Source organism: Larus michahellis, chromosome 6 (genome assembly GCF_964199755.1).
Source record: "Larus michahellis chromosome 6, bLarMic1.1, whole genome shotgun sequence".
Taxonomy (NCBI): domain Eukaryota; kingdom Metazoa; phylum Chordata; class Aves; order Charadriiformes; family Laridae; genus Larus; species Larus michahellis.
The window spans coordinates 3,423,136-3,447,323 of NC_133901.1; the positions used below are offsets into that span (position 1 = coordinate 3,423,136).

Below are 24,188 nucleotides of genomic sequence, written 5' to 3' on the forward strand. Positions count from 1 at the left end.
CAACAACGATCCAGTAATTTACAGGGAGAAAAAGATTTTATGTGATTTTTTTCGCCCCCAATTCCCCGGAGTCCCAAGGAAGTATCTGCTGCAATATAATTGGTTCCAAAGCACCCTCGATTCTGAACATTCAGTTCCATTTTAGCTGCGCAGGCAACTGTTTTACAAGCTTGCTGGAAGATATTTTGTAAATAAGATTTATGATGCTTTTGTGGTGTTTGGAGTTAATTAAATATTTTGAGTGACAACTGCAAATAACTACTGCTACTTGTTTTAAATAAAAATGGAATCATTGCTCAAAGCTTGATAAGCAGACCAAGTGCAGCAAACAAAATGCAAACAATAAAATGCACCACACAAGACAAGCTTTTAAAAAAAAATGAATCTAGGATCAAATAAGATGTTTTGTAATCAGCATGAAAGACAGAAATTTAAAAACATGATACTACTATGGAGTTCTTGTACACCAGCTACCATGACAGTCTTTTCTATATAATATTATATTATCTTTTGTTACTAAGTTATTATTTGGTAGACTACAGCTTTATAATTACAGAGTTGAAATGACCCTAAATAAGTTTTCCTCTCATCCTAGTGCCAGCTTGAAAGGATAAAATGACTTTAAGTATTTTTGTATTAATTTTTGTATGTTGCCAAGTAGACTATCTTTCAACCTCCTTAATTTTTTGACATAAGTATGAAATAAAAATGTGCTAAACTGACAGGATTTTAAAACGTATACTTGACGTTTTTCCATCTCCTGACAGAAACTTTCAAAGCTATTTGTCTAATTACTGAGATTTCCGAACAGATATTTATTAAATAACTATCGACGGTAGAAAACGTGGATAAACTGAAGATAACTTTTCCACAAATGTTTAGACATATATTTGGACTCCAGATTGCAGTAACCCAAATTAGTACGCGATCTTGAAAATTGTAGTTAGCCAGAATGTAGCAAATCCCTTCCTTGACCGTCACAGACAATGGTAACGTATGAAACAGCAGAACGACCAGATAAATCTCTATTAACACAAACCCAGGAGCTGTTTATTAATATTAATAATAAATATTGTTTGTCTTTTCCTTTCGCACACAGAATGCAACAATTTTCTAGGAGTGCTCAAAAGCCTATGGAAAATAAATCGATAGTAGTAAATTAGAACTTGAGATGCAGCTTTTTTTAAATCTTTACAACCAAAATTAAACAGGATCATTCTCATGCTGGAGAGAAAAATAACATTTTAAAACGCAGCAGCAGCTACTTTCCAACTCGATCTTTTTGGGTGCTGTTTGTTTTTAGAAGATTCCCTTCTAATGCCAAATTTCCTGTTGAAGGTAGAACATTCAGGCTTCTTCAAGTAATCATGCAATAATATCTCTAATCAAGAAGAGGGAGACATGATACAAAATTGAGAAGTCAGTATCTCTCCTAAAGGTTAGCAGGCTCCTCTTGAAAGAGTGCCTAAGCATTAAAGTCTTAAAATAGATGGCTACAAAAGGGGTTTTGAGATCCCCTTCAAGGCTCTGTCAAGAGACAAAGGTTTGAACTGCATGACCTTTTACCTGCCAAAAGAAAGCTTTTTGCAGAAACTTCAAGAAAACGATTTTCTGCATTTTTTCTTTTCCTGACATCACAGATTATGAGCTGTAAAAGTTTTCTCTGTTATATTCAGTGAAGTCACATCCTGTGTGCACCTCCAGAATTACGCTTCTTTGACTCATTAAAGGAAAATGCATCTCAACTACTTTACTGATTAAAATCTCATGAATAATTTGGAAAATACAGAGATTTTTCACATATATTTGATTGCCTTGAAATTGCTTTTGAAATTTACCGGTAATTCAAATTTCCAGTTTATGAAGTGTCCCGATAACCTCCATTCTTGCCCTGTTTAGTAGTTTTTCACACTGGACAAGACACCACCAGCAGAATATTCTGGTGGTGAAGTTAACAGATGAATAGGGTATGAGAAATTAATAACCCCTAGAATAGTTGAAGTTGACGCTTGTGATTATTCAAGCTATGACACCGTTAAATGGATATGGAATGCTTTTCCCCCTTACTCCACAATTTTGAATCACTATATACCATTCCCTTTTTATTTCGTACACATATTTTAGCAATCACAAACTTTTGGACCTGAAGAATTCATCAAAGGCTTCTACTAAGTTCTTGAAAACAAAGATGTCTAAACTTAAAGTTTATGAATTTTTTTTTTTCCTTCGGATGACTGACACTGAACTGGCTAGGCATTTGTGGTTTTTTTCTTTTGGCTTTTATTTCTTCCCAGATTTGGATTTTGGAACTATTTGTGAACTATTATATAAATATGCCTATAGAATAGACACAGCAATTCGATTAATAGCCTTAAAAGAATCAGGGTTTTGTTTTCACATATAAGAAACATAACTGCACCAACACTGAAATTAAAGGGACACTTTGGGTGACAAATACACCAGGTTAAGATGTAACATCCCTGCGTACTAAAAGACAGGCATGTAAACAAAACATAGCAATCAACATAATGTTAAGGTGATTTCTAAACCATTCAAATTATAACTTTGTTATGTAAGTCTATTTTTAATATGATTCTATCTAATATATAAGTGAACAATCAAGCACTAAACGAAGCCAGCTTCTTACGAGTTCAGAAAGTCACGGCTGCTGAACTGCCACGTGTGCTGCAGTGAGATCTGCTGAGCACGTCTGGCCGCCCCTGCAGGACATGCAGGTGAACCCGAACACCAATGCACGCATGGAAGTGCCCTGTGCATGCAGGACGAGGGCTCACGTTGGAAGAGAACTTCCAAACTCAAAAATCTATCAGCGTGAGCAGGAATTCCATACTGTTTACTACGCCCATTTCCCAGTGGGGTCAGGTCAATGCTTTCACATCAGTTACTGGCTTAGTGTTCTACAGATATATTTTAACTCTTCCTGGGAGAAATAGCCTAATAAAAAAAAAAAATAAAAACCCAAACCAAAACCCAACCTTGCCAGGTTTCTACAAATCCCATTCCTCTCTATATGTGATGTGGTTAGGACCATATGAAACAGCATACAATTTTACAATAGAATATACTGGTAAATCATTTTAAGTCACAGCGCTTCCTAACATAAACATCTTCATGTTTGTCTAAAGAATAATCAGAGCTAGAAAAAATACTGAGACAGAGCAAGTAATGGTGTGTCAAAGAGCACTTTAAAGCTTTGCATGCTCAGAATATGAGGGTAGCACAGTAAGAAAGGTCATATCTTACTACCCAAAACCCAAGTATCTAATACTTTTGGGTCAGGTTGAGTACCTATCACATTACTTAAAATATTTCACCTTTTTTATTATATGGCAAATAAATGGTCTGCTTTTCATTATGCAGATGCATTTTTGCACTGATCTCCAAACTAGAAAGTCTGTTGTGCTGCAAAAATTTTGATTATTTATCTGTCACATGCAAAAGGAACAAGTGGCTGGCATTGTTATGAACCAAACAACATAACATATTCTTAATTCCCATTTCATTTTACACTAATGTCTTGTAGATTCTGATTTAAAGATGCTTTCCTCTTTTCTGATTATTTCACTATACATTTCATTTTTGGATGTGTATTTCTTTTCTGTGTACTGTTTGTGTTGTATAGCGTATAGCTATTAAGTCAATTTTATTCAACAACATAGTTAATAATTACTAGAAAAAAAGCAGTGACAGAAACTTTTCAATGATTCGTGTTATGCAGAAAATTCAAAATATCCAGAGCTGTCAATCTATCATCTTTAAAAAGAACTTGAAGTTTACTTTTAAACTCTCTACATGAAAGGTTTTCTATCACTATGAAAATGTCTTTCTGCCATCACAAAGAAGTCAGATCTGAAGGGAAATAACTAGGAGCAATAAGATGAAATTAAGCAAAGGCATATTTAGACAGAACTGAAGTCAACTTTTCTAGATACTTTTCTAATATCCAGTAGTCTGGATAAAGTCTTTGGAAGGAAAAAACAATGCCATTACACTGAACAGCTTATTACCTTAGACAGTTTTAATTAGATTGAACAATAGAAGCCTAGAACCAAAATCCATTCTACAGAAGGTAAGGAATTACCGAAATCTCACATACTCCAGCACTACACTTAAAGATAATAAAATGTCCAGATTTCTTCAATTTTATCTACAATGGCTAACAAAGTTGACATTTACATTTCAAAACAACAACAAAAAAAACCCTGTTGAAATTATACGTCATTTATGCTTTTAACGGAAGAACTTAATACCTTAATTTCGTAAAGACAGGGAAGGACATGGAAGCAGACAGCTTGATTCATTAGCAACAAAGGACTTTTGGCAGATCTTCGATAAGCTCACAACATAAAAACTAGTTGACTTGCATTCTTCCTTGCTAACAAACTTTTTTTCCCCATGGTTAACAGCCATTGTATTTTCATAACAGCAAAATGTATGAGTAGGTTTAAATGATTATCCATTGTCTGAACCAGAATTTATCTATTAGAAGAGTGAAAAAATACGCAACAATGGACAAAGCAACGTTTTATCAAAATAAAAGCATTGTTAGCAGATGCAAAGTACCTGCTGCAACTCCAAAATCAAATCCACCATTAAATGGAACTTTGCTTCTCACACTGGAGAAGCATCATCTTAGTGAATTTAATAGAGCTGTCAGCGAAGCGTTGTCTCTATTAACAGCATACTTTTAACGCGGTTATGAATTCCTGAGACAGGAGTTCACAGCGTAAACTTCTGATTCTCAAGAGATTTTTTTCGTTTTTAACACAAGTATAAAAAGTAACACCAGCAAGCAATTATGACACTAAAAGCAGTTAATAGGTAAAGATTGAAAATTCATGTGCAAGTGGTAACCTTCTGTTATATAGCATACAACAAGCAATTCAAATAATATGTTAATGCTTCTTTCTTCTTTACAACCTGCTGATATATAAAGCTTGCAGATCCACTATTAAATGCTGAAGGTAAAACAAAATATATGAGAAAACACATAGAAGTTGGAAGAAAAGAATCAATGTTGACATTCATGTCAGATTTTTTAAAAATAAATAAATAAATAATAATAATGACAAGCATCTGTACAGAAGTTTATCTTTGGTCTACTTCAAGAAGAAAAAATAAGTTTTCTGTCAATAATACCACCTTTAAATGTAAAGATGTCCTACGCCATTTACTCCATTAATAGAAAGAAATACTGATAAATAGCACGGAACAATAATTGGTACAGTCATTTTTAATTTCTGATCTAGAAAGTGCTCAACTCATTGTCTGACAGCTTTAAATGGCTCTTTTCCGTAGGAGAAAGGAGCAGCAAGTTTTCTCAGGTTCAGCAGTAACAGCGGACCTGGACTCTGATCAGCGGTGGTCATACAATCAGTTAAAAGAAACAGCAATTTATTTATGTTTCATAATAACTTTTTTACTTACGAAATGTTAATTACAGAAAAAATCATTAATGGCTTTATTTACAGAGAATGAATGCCAGCATCAAACGAACCCAATTTACCAATGACACTGCCAACAAATAGCGATTCACTAACTGAGCATGCGAATTAACAATCATTTTCCTTACAAAATAATAGTAGGGAAAAATATAACTTGGCAGTATTTCCCTCTTGTTAATGTGGACACTAATTAACATAGTTATATAAAAAAAGATTTGAATTAAATATGTCAAGGTCTCAGAGTTGTTTGAATTCCTCTTTGCTTGATTAATCCAAATATTTAAATAAGCTTCTTCATGTAATTTGGTGTTTCAAGCAGAATCCCACTGAATCCCACTGACAGGCACATAAAATTATTATTTGCAGATTGCTTATGTAGCTCCCTTTTGAAACCTGCAACTAAAATAAAGATGTAATCCCTTTCCATAAAACATCTTTGAGAAGTCATGGTCTCTCTCAGTTCGCCAGGCACTTATCCTATTCTCTAACTGACCACCAATCTCACACAACAGACAACTCATCAGGTCTGTGATTTTTCTTTGTATTGGTAAGTCCAGAATTTTCACAAAAACTACATTTCAGCTAAAACTTCTTCCCTACTTTTCCTACAGTTTCCTGAAATTAAGAAAAAAAAAAAAAAAAAAAGTGTTTTGGAAGATGCAGTGATTAGCAAGTATCCAAAATTTTATTTTAGGAAAGCGACATTTTTACAGTACAGAAAGTAAACGATGGCATGCCTTTGCCTCGCTTAGTTTGCCATTTCCCCACACTTCTTTTTAAGCTGCGCTCCCTGGCGCGTTCAGGGCGTGCTCCGCATTTAGTGTGATTTTTACTCGAGTTTTCTTTCGCGGGACAAACTACAGTTTTTCATTCATTTCCCTAGAATCCTAACACTTAACCTGCGTAGGCATTTGTAACAAGTATTAATTCTCCCTAGGAAAACATTCTTCCTCTGTTTTACTGAGACGGAGTGCCCACAGTTTTAGCACAACAGCGAGCATTCAACAAAACCCTAACTCTGTCCTTGGTGCAAATGGTGAGCAGATCTTGGCCTCCTCCTCCTCAGAACAGTGTTGTAACATGATTTAGGAACAGGAAAAAAAGAATGCAAGTCAGTCTCTTTTTTTTTGTGAATTTAAAAAAAAAGGAAGTATGAGTTTTACCACTGAATCCAAATGTACAAAGCAGTATCTTCCATGTATCCACAAACTATGGAAAGCTTCCACCTAACTAAACACGGCTGATTATTTTCTCTTCTCATTTTAAAATGGATTGGTATTATTAATTCTAAATTATTGTTTCACCTTATTTTCTGAACAAACCTATGTTCAGAGAATTATTCTTCCAAATGAAAACGATCCTTTTCTCTCAATGGACTTTTTAAGCACTTTGCCACCTGCGCCCGTTAACAAGAATCTCATGGGAATGGACTCAATTTCTTCAAGATGAGGTAAGCCCCAAAAAGACACATTTCACACCACTTGCACTACCATAATTTTGCGGTAATCTATAATTAAATTGTCTTCTTGACAAGTGCTGCAAGTAATATCAATATTCTTTATAAGTTGATCAGTCTTCCAGAGAAAATCTCCTAGACACACGGCAAATTGTGAGAACCTGTGGGAACAACTGAAGACGCGTGCTGGGCTGTTCCATCACTGTCAATATACTCAACAGAAATTCAGAAATCTAGCCAGCATGTGGATGCAATAGTTCCTACAAATCTTTTTAACATCACAAACTGTACGACAGTTGCATTAATTACAAATAACATTATCTTACAAAAAAAAAAAGTATACAGACAACCTCGCATGCATTTTGTGTTTTTCTTTTTATATGGGGCTTCAGGGTAAAGATGCAGAATGGATGCAATCTCAATATTAAAGCGTTAGCTATTACAGAATCAGAGGTGAGAGAGAGGGTGTTTATTGGAAGAAAAAAAATGAAGTTCTAGTCATGTTTTACTGACTGATTAATTAACTGGTGCAAGGAAGGACTGCTGAGAGAGGCTGGGTCTGTACCACTGGATAGGATACAATTGCTATTACAACAAAGACTGACAAAATATTACACCAAACCCAACTGCACCACAGAAATCGGGTGAAGCGAAAAAGAGATTTCCTTTGCTTTCTTTCCAAAACAGAGGGTATGACTGCAACACTCTTACTAATACGGTGTTTATCAGAGTAAGAGTCAAATCTTAATAAAGTGGTAACTAGATAATAAAGAAAGTGTCTGCTGCACACTTCCAGACACTTTACTGTTTTCAGACTGCAGCCATGGACCATATTGTGAAGTCAAAGAAACAACATGAGAAAAAAAACAACATCTCAAGGACTTAACGTAATAATTTTTCTCCTTTAAATGGCAAATACCTGTTTTCATGGAGATCAGACTGCGAACTCCATAGGTTAGCAAAAGGCTAGCAACCTATCAGAACAGTATTTTTTGCAAATACAGTAGCTAAAACTTCTAAAAAAATTCTAATTGACATATCCATAACAGCTGTAGACTCATATATATAACATTATAAATAATTTTCCACAAATTAAAGCCTTTTTTTCCCCTGAAAAGAACTGATTTTGCATTGCATTTTCCACAATACTTACACAGAATAAACCAGATCCTTTCTGTGAGGAAATTACCACCTAATGACTGGACAGCAGAAGTGGTTAAAACATCGCTAAGGAGCAATTTGCCTGGTATCTTTTACTAACAGTGGGACAATTGCCAAGACAGATCAGTCTTAAAATCCGCTCAATTCAAGATGCTACTCAGAGCAGTGGTTAGTACCAAATGCTTCAGAGGCAAGTCAAAGAAACACCAGAATAACTTAATGAGTATTAGGCTTGGCATATTTATGGGAAAAAACCCATCTAAAATGCACACTTTATGAAATTCAAATTGAACTCCACTGAACTCCATGATAAAAACTCCATCATTTAGTATGTACCTTGTATTATTTTCAATTAATTTTAAATATTAATAGATTCAGCAACCCGAGAAACAGCAATAAGGTCATTAGTTTAAAGTCTCTGTGCACTTACACCATCACAGCTACAGAATGTTCTGCTTCAGACTAGTTCCAAAGACGCAGCTGAGCACTGACCCTGACATACTTACTCTAGACAGTATTTATTATAGTTAGAGTAATACTCTCCCTGTGTGTCACGGTACATCTGGTAAATATACGGTTTTAAATGCAAATTGAGAAACAGTCTGGAAAAATCAGATTAGGAAGAGAAAAATGTGCTTTGTGCTAAAGAATAAAAAATACGTTACTTTAAAGCTGCCAAAAGGTGAAAAAGCTGTAGGGCATGCAAGTGTGGTGAGACCTGGTGTACTGAGCTGTTGAAGTAAGTTACCCTTTCCAACCTCCTAACACAAATTGTAATTTTTATAATAAAATTAACCTGCATACTTATGAAAAACAGTTCGTGTGTATTTGAGAGGTTAAAATGCTTAAACAAAACAACCTCCACCTATAGTTCAAGGCCAGGCTGGATGAGGCTTTGAGCAGCCTGGTCTAGTGGGAGATGTTGGAACTAGATGATCTTTAAGGTACCTTCCAACCCAAACCATTCTATGATTCTATGATTCTATAGTTATCTAAAACCAACCGGCATGGAGGGGGCTAACCATGTAGCCTCATAAACCACACGCGAAAGAAAGTATTTTAATTTCTAACCTCTGCTGCCAGTTGCTGAAGAGAAGGGGATGCAACAGGGTGTAACGTTGAGTTGCCTCTGACCGGATTATGGAGGCTAACGTAAGCCACAACATTTCTTTGAAGAACTCTCTTGAGATCCTACAACACAAGCAGAGCGATGGTTATTACTATGCATCGTTATAATTAAGACTTATTTTGTTCTTTCAGTTCCTTCCAGGGAAAAACTGCACCCTACGTTTTTGTCCTCTGTGAATCCCTAAGTATTACTTAACTACTACTTCTTACAATATGCTGTTATGAACTGCAAAGGACATCTTAGCATTATTTCTCTATATAGCAGAAGTTATAATTCCATTTCACACATCATCTCACCAAAAATGCAAACAGGCCTAGGAGGAATTAAAAAGGACTATACTTGTAAGGCCCAAAACGAAGACATTACATACTGTGAAACAACGTGAAGGCCGCTTAAGCTTATGCCTGACAGAAGACAAACTTTAAAAGCAATGATTATCAACAGTTAAATGTACTCCAATTTTTAGAGACCAAATTCAGGTTTGAGTTGTGTAACTTGTATTTTCATTCTATTATGTTTTAGACTACAAAAACAGTATGTACGAACTGTTTTCAATTATTATCTCTTTTTAAAAAAGATCCCCTTTGCCTTCTCAGTAATAAGTTACTCTTTGCATTGCATGAAGTGGCTCTTTATATTGAACAGAAGGGGTGGAACGCAATTACATCTGATGTAAAGCTGACTTGAAGTGGAACTAAACAAATTTTGCTTCCAGCCCGGATCTTTTCAATTTGATTTTTTCACCCCATCTTGTTTTTGAAGAATAATCATGTTGGAAGTATGAAACTTCAATGAGAGCTAGCCGCTCCTCATGCATGATAAAAAACAATTAACTCGTCATTTTATCTAATGTTTTAACTCAGCGGCCCTGAACCTCTGCTAGCTATTCCTTTAATTTATCGGCTGAAGTCTACTGTAATCATAGATGATCAACAATACCCCGATGAAGTATTTTATTTCAATAAGCTGATTTCTATTCTGTTGAAAACAAGAGCCCAAGGAATTGTCTGTGTCAGATTGCATCTAAGTCCTTAACACAAATACATGAAAAGCGAATCAGCACTAGCCACTGAGACACTGAAAGGTTTATGTAATTAACGTAAACTATAGTTTACGTTACAGTTCTCTTCATTCAGTACGCTCTTGATTCAGTTCTCCGCATGCTAAGCCTATCAATTAAAAATTAGTAACTCTTGAATCCCTAAGAAGAAGAAAATGCTGTCTAAGCTGCTCCTGGGCCTAGGTCTTTTTTGATGTTTCCCCTCGTAAGCCCCCCAAACCCTGGCAATGCCCTCTTTTACAGTCCTCTGCTGAATTAGGGAGGGGAATCGGCTCACAAAGTGCTGTATATGCAGCCTTCACAGCTATGGGAACAACCTGCCGTCTTATCATCAGACATGCTCTGTTCCACAGAACTGCCTCTATAGATATTTTCACTGCATTTGCTATGGAGTACATGAATGTACACAGACAGATGTCACGGACCACTTAATGAACCATAAATTTCTGTGTGGTAATTTCACACTGTTTTCATGCGTTCAACAGCAGTAAACATTGTTGCAACGAGTCCTTCTAAAATTATTTTACCTCTGCCCATTCATATGAACCAATGTTCCCAAATGATGTTCCTCCCCATGAGCAGAAAACAATGGTGCGGTCAGGTCTCCAGCCTCTCTTCACCTTCAACATCAAGGCTTGTATAAATGCTGTGATGATCGCAGTGCTGCTAGCCCATTCTTGTCCACCGTAAGTATTCAAACTGTTGTGATGGCTACCAATGACGATGTATCGGTCTGAAATGTGGAAAAAAAACCCCAAAACAAACAGACAGAAAAATCTTATTTCTTCTGGATACTAGCATTAAAAGAATTTTCAAAAACCTAAAAGATGAGCTGTATTAGTAGTCTGCAATGTCATTAATACAACACAATGCTGTCAACAAAAATGATCATGTGCAAGACAATCACACAATATAAATACGTAAAACTGTGACTCCTACTTAAAAATAAACTACTAAGTAAATATGTGTACATACTTTCCTAATTTAATCCCTCTGCCCTTGCCTTCATTGTTTGCTTATTACTCTCCCTTCTTGTAAGTCTAAAATATACCATTTTTAAATACAGGACTTGGTCACATAGATAATCTAATAAAATTCCATGCTCACATTAGTGTGTTACGAAAAAACACAAATTAATAACCAGGAAACTCTATCTTGAATACATATTAGCGTTCAAAAAAAGAAAACAAAAGGTGTGGTAGTACAATGAGAAACATAGAGAAAATACACAAAGTATTAGTACTCCCTCACCTGGAAGACTGTGTTCAGTGCTCCCCACCCTATCTCAAAAAAGACATTGCAGAAACAGCAGTTGAGAAGCTGGTAACCAGAAGGGTTATATATCGGGACTTAGACTTCCATGTAAGGAGACACTGAAAAGACCTGGATTTCAGGTTTAGAGAGGAAACATGACAGAGGAATAGAGATAATGAATGATACAGAAACGGTAAGTCAGACCTAGCAACTTTGATGAGGGCGGAAGAAAATATTTCATAAAATGAAAAGCAAGAAGTTTCAACCTGAAATAAAGAACATGGCTACGGTTATCCAGAAAAAAACCCACATTTTTTTTCAGAGAAATTAAACGAAATCTTCATCTCTCGAGTCATAAGATATAATCTAAATACTAACTCAAAAGTGTAAAGAACCTTATTTTATTCCAAAAGGATGCTGTGGCATGAAACAACATGAATGACTAGTGTGACTGACGCATGTCGAGAAGTCTAAGCAGAGTTATGCTGAATGACTTATTAAACTATTAGACCTTCTGTGTGAGACGAATTCACAACAGACGCCCCTGAATGACTGCTTACCGGTTGTGTTCTGCTATTTAGTAAAGGCTCTTTCTGGTCCAGATCTAGACTTTTAAAGGTGTTCTTTCCATATTTCAGGATACCGATAGAGAGCAGAAGAGCAGTTATCAAGCGATGCCAGATCCACAACAACCTCTTGGTGTCATTTTGGGTTCCAAAAAGTGCAAAAGGTTTTGGTTTTCTGACAGTATTGTTTCTTTATCCAAGGGGATTCATTCTTCACTGTTATCAGTACACTGGAATGTAGCAACACATAGGTGGCAAAATGCCCGCGTCCTATGTTGCTTATAAAATTAATATCTACTCCTCAGCAATTTTTGTAGTGACTGCTGCCTAGAAACAATTTTAACTGAACACCAACAATTTTAACTGAACACCAACGTACTTTGATTATCAAACTGGACTTTTACCAGTTTTGTTCAACAAAGTACATGGCAATGTTGTTTCATAAGGAATCAAAAATGTTTTACAAAAGGGAATCTGTTACGTACCTATAAAACAACACTTCAGTCAACTGCTTGGGGTTTGTATGGGTTTGTAAAGGAACATTAATTTCTAAAAGTAGATATAAAAAATGTAAATTTAAGTGTACATAATGATTTAATGTAACAAAATGCAACCTAAGTCATATAATTTCGCAACTTGTGTGCCACATCGTGAGATGTTTAATTATAGATTGCACTGACAGTGAAAAATTGTAGGATCTTCAACTCAGTGTCAGGAATTAGGAACAGAAACGAATGGCCTTACAGGCTTCTAGGTCGCCACATGAAGTGCCACTAACACAGGGTGATCCGACAGGATCGGTGCTTGCCCATATTATAATCTCTGCTCAGCCTGTGAACAGCGTATGTGAAGGGGAGTGGAAAGAGACCTTACGTAAAATTGTATAGGACATTTTGATCATTTTGATGGAGGAGAAAGCTACCAGCAGCAACTTACTGTAGGAGATGCCAGCTGAATGAACAGGGGTAAAACATAACAGCTGGTGCCTCCTGTGAAATTCTTCATCTTTGCACATCTCTCCCTCTCGAATAGAGGCAACACCCTGAAGCAAATGACTACAGGAAAAGCATAGGAGAAAGGATGGTCATGTGTACAGAGGCAGCAGCTGTCCTTTCTCATAAGCATTTGCTGAAGCATGCAGAGAAAGAGACTGCATGGTAAGAAAAAAGAGAAAGAAAGGACTAGAGAGAGAGAAAAAAAATCCACCAGATACTTTAGAAAGTGGTAAAATGGGATAGCGTTCAGGGTAGCGATGGGCTGGACAACAGGGATTTATCATTAAAATGAATAACTCTACACTGTCTTCTCTCGTCATACATCCCATTTTCAACCATGTCCAACAGAGCTACAAAATCAGTGTTATGTTTTTCAGGTTCTAAAAGGCTAACAACTATCATATTTCCTCTGCTCCGAAGTCTTTTAATATCTCAGTGGTATTTCTGATGCTCATTGTTATTCCTCAGATCAAATAAGATCACCATTACATAGATGTGTTCATCTGCGTGTGTTAGGAGGCCTTTGAGGAAAAAATAATCCACCCTTCGTTATGCTCTGCAGTTCTTCATTAATCACTAAAGATAAATTTTGCTTTCTTTCTGCCTTTCTGTAAACATAAAGATGAATATTTCAGGTGTCTGAAACTAGGAAAACCCCATCAAAATAACAGGCAATAAATTCCATGAAAACATCAAACACTGAAATCAGTTGCGACGGTATGGCTATTGTATCAAGAAGGAAGAGCAGAGAAACAAATGAAGGTTTAACATAGATTCTGTACAAAATGTTACCCATTTTGTTATCCAAATGCTTCACTTGTGCCTACATTAGAAGCCAGCTGCTATGGCCCAGCGAGACATTTACAGGACAAACTGTTGGCATCTACAGACTTCACTTGATTATATATCCTTAAATTCTTACAGGTAAGCATATGCTGTCGTACCTTTAAAAAGTAGCTTCTTATTAAGAATATAAGATGAAAGATTCAGGTATAGAGAAGATAAAGAATTCATTAAACAGAAACTGATGCATGCTTTTTATTATTTATCTTGCTTCTGTTTCGCAATCCAGTAGACAATATGTCTAAACATGGCAGTTTCTACCTTCAAATTCCATGACAGCTGTTTGCAAAACATCAGCAACAGTAGACTAGTAACTTCAAATTCTTGAAGGAAATTAAATTCACTGTGCTAATTGTCTTCTATGGTGTTTAAAAAAAATTGTTCTGGTGAAAAGTACAGCGTTCAGCACACACAAACCCGAGTCATTATTTTACTAGCAGGAACAAACTTAAAATTTCTCCACCTCCTTCATTCCATGACAAAAATACAAAATGACTAGCCCACCTCCTAAGGGACCATAGATAAACTTGCGACCTTTCTTCTGAACCTAATAAAAGAGTATTATCAAGGCAAATGTGATGATGTTTTGGTGATGATTCCATCTGTGCATTAGGAATTGGACTTTGCAGTGTGTAAGTAACCAGCAACAGCGTTCATTCATGTTGCAGAAACCCTTCAACTTTTAGATACATTCAGTTGAAGACAGAATAAACCCCAAATGATCTTGTCCTCATTATCACATTATCTACATACAGCATCAAAGGAGGAAGGGGGCTTGTGGTTTACGTCACAGTTGCACTTAGAATCTTAAACATGCAGAAGAGTAATTATTATTCATAGACTTGTATAAAACTAGCTTAAAGGCATGATTCTAACACAAAATAAGGCTGCAGCAAGTGTGATTATGAACTTAGTCACAGATTTTTGTATTCTATAATCACATTTGATATTAGATTCTTAACTAAGCCAGATTATGCTCCCCTACACCTTGGTTTCAGTGAGACATGAATTATGAGGGAAGTTCTGGACTCAAAGCACAGAGTTTTATTTATCTCAAAATTTTGCTAACATTAGAAAAAAAGTAAAGCCTTTTCTAAAGTTGCATAGACAACTAGCATATTAATTCAAATCATGCAATACAGTACATCCTGAAATTAAAACCACCAACACAGTTACTTGGTTTAAAATACTAATACTCTCTATGGTCTACGTGTAATTCCTCCTTGTGTAAAAATATGCTTACTGTAACTACAGTATCCCCTTGAGCTCATTCTCTTCTGTTTTGCCATAAATCAAACTGCAAAATGGCTACAACAAGGATGCTCTCCTTCCTCTGCATTAGTGCATTATCTGGCAAAACAGAATCCTGATCCCAGCGATGACTCCCAGCCATCATGAAACAAATAACTGATGCAAACGATAAAGGGCTACTTACCAGGAAATACAGTTCCTTTTAAATATCCAATAACATTAGAAATGGTCTTGTAAGTTGTGATTGACTGAATACTCAGACTAATTATTTTTTTGCCTGTTAAAAGATAAAAAGGAAAAAAAAAGGAGAATTTTAAAATTGTTTATCCATCTAAGAAATCTACAGGCCGCAGATATAAATCACATAAAAAAAAAAGGTAAAAAAAAAAAGGAAAAAATAAAGATACTTGAATAGGAACCAGAGATTAAAATATGAAATATTACATTATTTTCTTACTCCCATCTTAGCAGTGGGATTCAAAGCTGGAATCTCAAAGGAGATCTCTACTCTGTGAGTTAAAAGATCATTCAGTTCACCCTGTAAATGCTGCCAGAATACTAAAGAAAAAAAATAAAATTAAAAAGAGTAGGATTTACATAATTCAATGATAAGGAAATCTGTCTTAATCTTTATAGGTTTTTGTCCTACGCTAAATCAGATGGGAAAAGCTAGAGCTCTGCATTACTCCTCGCTTTGCCAGCATAGCCTTTGGTGATATACTTGTGAACTTATGCCAAGAGAAGACAGCTTTTGTTGGCTTAGCTGGTATCAACTGAGGAAATGGTGTAAATACAACGGCAGAAAAATTCCACAACCCCCCAGTATATAAGGGACGTGCCAGTATTGCTATGCCAGCTGAGACTTTAACATAGGATAAAGCCAGAGAAAAGTAAACATCTGATTTAAAAGAGCTTAAAAAAAATTAACTGTCCTTTGCTGAGAATTACTGTCACTCCCTCTGTCCCCGGGTGGGACACACATTATAACCATTCGAACTCCTGCAGTTTGTGGCAATGGAAACAAAACAACTATAGGCAGCTGCTGATACCTTTAAAATGTTTCGTTTGCATTATAATAGACTGTATTAACATTCATCTCATCTGAAAGGTCATAACTTCTACCTGAGAAAAGTGAAAATATCTTGAACTGCTCCAGCTTAAATGCTGGCAACTGTCTGACAATAACCACTGGGTCATCCCAGACCTTCAGGGAGGTTCCTTCCATCCAGATGCTGCACCAGCCCCACCTCAGACCTGTCTTAAAGGCATCTTTGAGCCAGAATTCCTTCAATGTCCATATCCCAACTGTCACAGACCAAAATTAAAATATTCCATGGATCATTTTGCTCTCTATCTCCCAGCTATTATCCTCCCACAGATGTATTTCTAACACTTTGTTTCCTGGCTTTGTTTTCCGAGATATGTGGAATAAGCAAGAGGGGAGTTTATTGCAACATGTAAAAATAAAAACAATACATCTCTACAATACTGTTCTTCAAGGTTCATTTGCTGGTACTTCATCTGGTAAATTTACTTCAAAATTCTCTTAAAACAAAATCCAATATATTTTCATTCACTAGTCTTCGTTGATATTTGAAAAAAAGTAAGCCAACTGCTAGGATCTTTCTTCGCTGTTAAAATAATGTACTAGCAATATTTATTCTACTTTTTACTCAGACAAAACCTTCTCTATCATCAATAGATGCGTCCTCTACGTGACAACTCTGGTTTTGCTAGAACGCAACAGTAAAGAAAATGCGAGTCAAGAGTAGTTAATTAAAAATAATCAATCACAGCAACTTGATATTTTGATCTATCAGGCATACGTTGGGGTTTGAGTGGTGATTAACTTTGCCCTTCTGATGTAAGTTACTGTAAGGTTTGTTAACACCACGTGGTCATGAATTGTGTTCTTTAAGTCTACAGATATTATTCTAGAATTAAAAAAAAATTTTATTAAAAAAACCCTATTAATCCAAAGGATTCCCAGCACTATAATGTCAACTATGTTCTCCTTTTTTGGTCTTTTAAAACGATGAGAAAACAGCTCATGGCATCCACGTTGATTAAGCAGTTTAAATTTTACCTAATACTATGCAAGTTACTTCTTGCTGTGGTTTCTCAGCTACAACCATTCTAGAGCCAATTTACCCTGCTTAATAAAGATTTTCAAGCCAAAATTGATTTCCTTCCCTTTTCTAACCCTACAGCACTTTAGATGTATGTTTGTTTATGCCCCATTTCACACAAAAGGAGGATAAATCCTTTTGAAGACAACTGACTGAACTTTAACCAACATCAGCTACCCAGTCTTCAACGCACAATAAAGAAATAGAAAAATAACTTCTAGCAATATACATATTCTGGAATCAGATACTCGAGTTAATAGTCATGTATCACAGTCGTCAGCTTAAAGTGACTTGGGTTTAAAGGCTTAGTGCACCAGATGAAAAGGCTGAAAATACTCTTTGGAGTATACAGAAGGGAAATTTAATCCCTTTTAAACAGTTCTGACAACAAAACTCTCTTCCTAATGCTTAAAGATCTTGACAACTTTCTTTTTTCTGTATTTTCTGGAAAACTATGAGGAGAGTTTAGCTTAACATTATGTGAGAAACAGAGTTTGTGTAAGGCAAAAGCTACTTCTGAAATAGAACAGAAAAATATTTATTGTCAATATTTTTTATCTATTTATCTCTTGACTTGAAATCTGTAAATTGTCTCATACCAAATTACTACCTTCTCCTCTCACACACAATTACATAGTTATTTTTAGAAATGCGTGGTTATTTCTTTTTTGATATATTCCTACATTCCATTTTGATTGATTTTAGAACATCAGACATGCAAAAACTACCACTTGTAGCCTGAAAAATTATTTACGTTTTATGTCTTTTATTGCTTTTAACCTTATCCCAAGCATATACCGACATAGAGGAGTATAAGTTTGATTTTCAAACATGTTGGTTAAATTCTTGAATCCTCATCATACTAAACACCTATAATCAGCCAGTTTTCTAAGCATTCCTTTGAGTACTGGATTTTAAATAGCCTCATTAGGGACTCAGCTTTGAAAATTGACTAATTTGACATGAATTTTGCTTCTCATATACAAAAATTTCCCTACCTGCACGTTTAACTCAGTATAGAAGCATCAAGTACTAATTGAATTCATGCATTTCAATAACATAGTTCTTGGATTATAAAACCAGAAGGTATTTGAGAAGACTGCAGGAATACGGTGTATTGAATAACTTGAAGTAACCCAATTTTTAACATGAATATAATTCCTGCTGAAATCAACATAAACCACAACTGAATAAAAATACACCAGTTTGAAATTACAATTAAAGTAAAGCTTTCCAACATCATCAAAAATCCACGGCCGCTTCGGAGGCACTAATTCAGCGCAGGTAGTCAGGATAAAATTGCATTCAACAGAGTTCCCATCAGTCAAAACCTTACATTAGGCTCTAATAACTCAACCGCTGACTTATTGAGCACACACTACACCAAGCTTTATAGACGCCCCTGAAGGCTAATAACTTTTTTTGATAATGAAAGCTAGAGTTTTCATAAAGTTATTTGCCCCGAGACCTGAGGCTTTAAAGTAGTATCAAATACCAGAGAACATGCTGACACAGTAACAGCTAACTTCACTCAATGTAGGACCACCTTAAGCTATTTACACATAAGGAATAATCAAGTGTGTCATAGATTTCTTATATTCTATTGGTGACACTGTACAGAATAATATGGACTGGTACGTAATATTTGGAATACCCTGTTAAAACCACCAGTATAAGTATACATTAAAACATATGCAACAGCAGATTTTGCTGTAATTTGAAACAAATGCTTTATTTTCATTTGACATTTTCTAGAATAACTGAGTAAAATTCCAAACTACTACTACCGCCGTATCAGACCGCCTAGTAAATGGGATTTTGAAATCTTACTGGACTGTGAAAAACATATTTTAGTTATTTCTCAGTATTTCATCATGTCAATTTGAGTGCAAAACCTTATCTACTCCGTATTTTAAATCAGTTTTCAATTAAGTTTAAACAGAGGACTTTAAACAAAGAAATGTAAACGTCATAAGCATTTATGTAACAATATAACTTACATACCAAAAATACTATATGCAACATAATTCACATACTTACAAACGCAAATAAACTTAAAAAATAATATAAACTTTATAATTTATATATTACCTCTGAAAAAAATCTTGTACACCACTATTAAATCGCATACACAGAAATCAATACTGAATCTATGACAACGTATGGTATTGTTGAATTATAAAATTATGTGTGCAGGAGTATGTCAAAACTCCCAGACAGACATCCCTGTAACAAAACGCCTTTAGTGTTTTTAATATAAGCAGCACACCATCTAGATCCAGCCTCTGAAATCTAGTATCCCCAGTTTTTTTCCCTACTAGATTTTTATCTGATTAACCAACTATGTTGCCTACTAAAAATATATTCTCCTTTATAAACGGATATTCAATGGCACCGAGCCCTCAAGTCCAATCTTGGTCTGAAGAGCTTAATGAATGAACTTTCTGATCTACAATATGGAATCCAACAATAAACCTATTCAGACAAAAAGCTTTTGAAGATAAGTGATATCTAGAATAAAGTGGGATGGCTTAATGCAATACAGAATAAATGTGTAACACTCAATATCAGAGTTATGAATTTTGAGAATGCTTCATATTGTATAGTTGAATTTCATCATCATACACTATTTTTGAGAGATTCTTTACCTGCTTTACAGCAATCAAACCCAAAGCATCACACAGAAAGTAACGCACAGAGCAGAATTCTGAAAACATATCTTGATTAGTTACATTTCTGGTAGAAAAACTTTTCGGGATTCAGGTAGGAGTAGAATGAACATATATAAAAAAAAATGCTTCACGCTGTTTATGCTTCATTCTTTTCACAAACTGCTATTTAAAAAGAGAATTTAAAGCAATTGGAAAAAGATAATCCAAGACTATTAGTATAAATGTTTGTAAGTTTTAATATACAGTATATGTGTATTACATCTGACTTCCCTGTTTCACATCTATACTTCTTTGAAATGCCAATAAGCAATACCTGCAGAACATCGTTATATTTTTACTGTTATGTACAACGTATTCAAAGTGGGCAGACACAGTAACATGCACCGCCACACAACATGCTGGCATCTTTCTCTATTTGTTTTCTTGGATTTATGTTTAGCCTAGTGCAAATACCTAGAAATGATGGGATTGTTTGCTAATTGATATCATAGCGTATGATGGCACAGCCAGAGTTTATTAAATATGGTACTCTTTCTTTTCTCGGACAGGTAGCAAGCTACGAAGGAGAAACACATCTAACAACATCACGAGGCTGTAGCCTAATAGGAGGATATATGTATCTTTTATCTTTTCATGCCCTTCTTCCAACTAAAAACTAAACAGGCTTGATTTGCACTAGGGCAGCACTTGGCGTAGAACTTTATTTGTCCTGGACAATGATCATATAACATGGAAACTAAAGGACTCTTCCTTTCTTATAATTCATTATTCAAATTTCACATGATCAGAGTTGACTATAAAACTCAGTATAATGACCATCTGACATGTCGAATTGTACAAAAGAGATGTCCAAAGTCTTACAAAAATTCTTCTTTGTGTTCTGCTACAAACCTTTCCAGTAACAGTCACTTCTGCTTATCTCTTCCACTCTCAGCTTTTCTGGTGGAGGATGTGGATTTGTTTGCAGCAATTGAGTTTTGCGTTGCAGTCATTAACATTATTCAGTATTGATCAATAACTGCATTCTGTAGGCTAAAAAAGGTTACAAAAGATCAAAAGATTTTACCTAAAAAGCATTTTGATCTGAGTCATTTTACTAGCTATAGCAGAATGCTGGGAGTCTTTCTCTACCTGGCTGTATTATTCACCTAGTGCTTGGTATCACTGAGTTACTCAAACTATACATACTTTGGTTTTACTATTTTTTAAGTGAAAATATAAATAACTACACCTACTTCACAGCAAAAGGCATTAAGAGCTCATAAGAAATGGGATCACCTTCTGTGTATGCTAACTGTACCGATATTTTCTGAAAATACACCCTCAGTGACCTTGGTTGATCCAGACAAAGAGAGAAATAGGGCTGGATTTAAATATCAGTAGGTTAAAGAAACTTAGAAGCCTTTAAGTGAGATCAGTGCATAACTGCTTGCATTATACTTCCTGTAACTGGAGTCAGACTGCTCAGGCATGCTAGGTCAGACCAGCTGGCCATCCAGCCCTTATCTCCAAGAGTGACCAACAACACGTATATGGAGAAGAACATAAGAATAGGATGAACGTACAGTGATTCTTTCCTAAGACATTATTGTGCCCTCCAGTGACTTGAAAGTTACTTAGCCAAGGAGGAGAGGTGAAGGGGTGTCTGTGTGTGTGTTTAAACTCTTTTGATTGTTTTTTTCCTCAGTGAATTTTTAAACTCATGTAAATTTTTGACTCGTGTATATTTTTAGCATGCACAATATTCTGTGGCTGAAGAGGAAGGAGGGAAAAGGACCTTTACTCATAGCCATTTATGAATAACTTGAACACTTCCCAGCACAAATCTGTCTCTGTTGGTGACAATCTCTATCTTCTCACTGTTAAAAACAATTTTTATTTTACTTATTGTTTCCTGTTAATTTAAATGTCTACTTAGCCATGTGAACACATTTCCTCATATACCATGTTATCTAGTTTCCTCTAAATTCTAGAGAGGATCTCAGCTGAGACCCCTTCAGACAATATCCCTTGGATCTCCCTATTTACAACTCTGGGAACTCAAATTCCTCGGGGTTCCATTCATCCTCTGAAAAATAGAGCACCTTTTCCCTTATGTACCATATGACAATGAAAGCTATTTAATCATGCAAGTTGATCTATGAAATCCTCAGGTCTGCCCTTCTGCCACAGACAGCTGGAGACTGATCACTAGTGAAATCCTGGATCTTTCTCATTTTCTGTCTTCTCAGATGCAAGTCATATGAATATGAAAATTCACACTTAAAGGCAAAGAGAAAAATCAGATATCTATCTCTAGTGGTTTTGACGATGAGACTTCCAGGCTACCAAACTTCCATTTAACATCAACGTATATGGTCATTAGTGGTGAGGAACACTTTGTAAATTAAATTCCACTAGACGGAATTATTTTAAATACTCAAGAGATTCACTGAAAAGGGATGAGTTGCACGTGACTGAAAGCTACCAACTGGCAGATAACAAACAGCAAAGAAAGTTTACTGCAACACAGCCGGACTTTCTTCATTTATGTTTACAGGAGTGCTTTAGTTTTACGGCAATCTTCACAGTGTTCTAGCAAATGTCCTAGTAATATTATGTAAAAAAAGAAAGCTTCAGAAGCGTACAGCTTCTCTACAAAACTCCACTCTTAAATGCCTCCTAATTGCCCCTTTTTTGGAAAAAGTTCATGGGAGCACAGAATTTCAGATTAATGAGGATTAACAACAATGCACAATACTAACCAAAAAGCAAATCTAATTGCTAACTTCAACTAACACAAAACTAATAACTAACTTCAATTCTCACTATTCGATATATCTCAGACGTTTCTCTCCATATCCTCCCATTCTCTCTGTCACATTATGTCTCTTGAAAATTGCAAGGCTAAGGGAAAAAAGAGGCAATGTGAGAAAACTATATATAAATGTTTAATCATTACTGATGAATTTGCTGTTCAGCTTTTTGAAACATACTGATGAGAGAATGATGATCATTTTATTCTAACAAATTTTAAGCCAACCAATCATCTGAATTGCTCATTCACCTCTTTTGGCAGATAAGTGATGAGTTCTACGTCAGAAGTGAAATCTCTCTTAAGCTTCTTCAAATCAACAGGAAGACTGCAAATTCAGCCTTCGCTGTTCTCATATGCATTGCTCTGCTCAGCATTTTCTCTTTAGCTATTACTATTATTAACTAGTTATACAAGATTTCTTATCATGAGACCAGTCTTATCTCTTCCATTAAGGCTGCTACTGAACACTTCAGCACACCGTATGCTCCGGCACATCTACAGTTTCACCATTATTTCAAGGCAAATATATCATAATGCGTTATAGAATTACTCAAGGCTTCTTATTATAGACCCTACTTGTGCAGTAAATTAAGAATTTTTTTAAAAAAATCCCACATGGATTACTGCGGTTCAGAAGCTTTACATGAAATCAAACACAAGCTGTTGCGTTCACCCAGAGTAAGCCGGACATGGACTGGCTCTTAGTAGACTGCTAGCTTGGAATATTCTTTCTTTCCAGAAATTTTCCACCCCACAGAATTCCTGCCTTCTCAGGGAATCAAAACAGACATGCTACACCTGTCACAGAAAGAGCAGAATAAGCTGCCCTTTAGGTGATTTTGTCCTGCAGCCTCCACACAAAGCTTTCTGAGAAACAGACAGTGCAGCCCTTTATCTTGCTAAAATAAGTATCATTTGCCAGCCCAAATTCATGCTTTCCTTTAGGCGCTTCAGCTGTTGACAATTCCTACAACACTAGCAAGCTTCACGCATCCTACCTGGAATGGTTAAGCACCTGTTCCTTCCAAAATGACCTTTTCCTGTTTATATAGTCTTTGTCTACTGGTTGTGGGGAAGATCAGCTCATCTTTAAAATATCAGCCATTGATGAAGAGCAACAGTCCTGCCTAACCTCAACAGCTTAAGCCATGAAGCATGAGGTCCTTCGCCCTTTCTTTTTAGTATGCATATCTACAAATGCTAACACAAGCCATAAAATTAATCAACCCTTTTTATGACTTCTTGTATTGTATTCCTATTGCAGAGTAACTTTCCAAAAGCAATAAACGAGTGATAGAGCACATATGCAATAGTACAATCGTTGCCCTTAAAATTTGCTTTTACTGTTCTCTTCACAGCATACAGTGGTTAACTTAATTTGTCTCCCCCTTCCAAGACCACTGCTTCAAA

The 24,188-nt window shown here is 35.7% G+C and overlaps 1 protein-coding gene across 3 annotated transcripts in view; it reads right to left on the minus strand.

The window, feature by feature from the left end:
• Nucleotides 1-24,188, minus strand: part of NAALADL2 (N-acetylated alpha-linked acidic dipeptidase like 2) — a 503,786-nt gene that overhangs the window by 110,451 nt on the left and 369,147 nt on the right. For all 3 annotated transcript variants that reach the window (XM_074591744.1, XM_074591745.1, XM_074591747.1), the window contains 3 exons: nt 15,365-15,457; nt 10,799-11,004; nt 9,154-9,273 (listed from right to left, as the gene is read on the minus strand). In XM_074591744.1, coding sequence (XP_074447845.1) covers nt 9,154-9,273; nt 10,799-11,004; nt 15,365-15,457 — 419 coding nt within the window. The remainder of the gene's footprint in view (nt 1-9,153; nt 9,274-10,798; nt 11,005-15,364; nt 15,458-24,188) is intronic.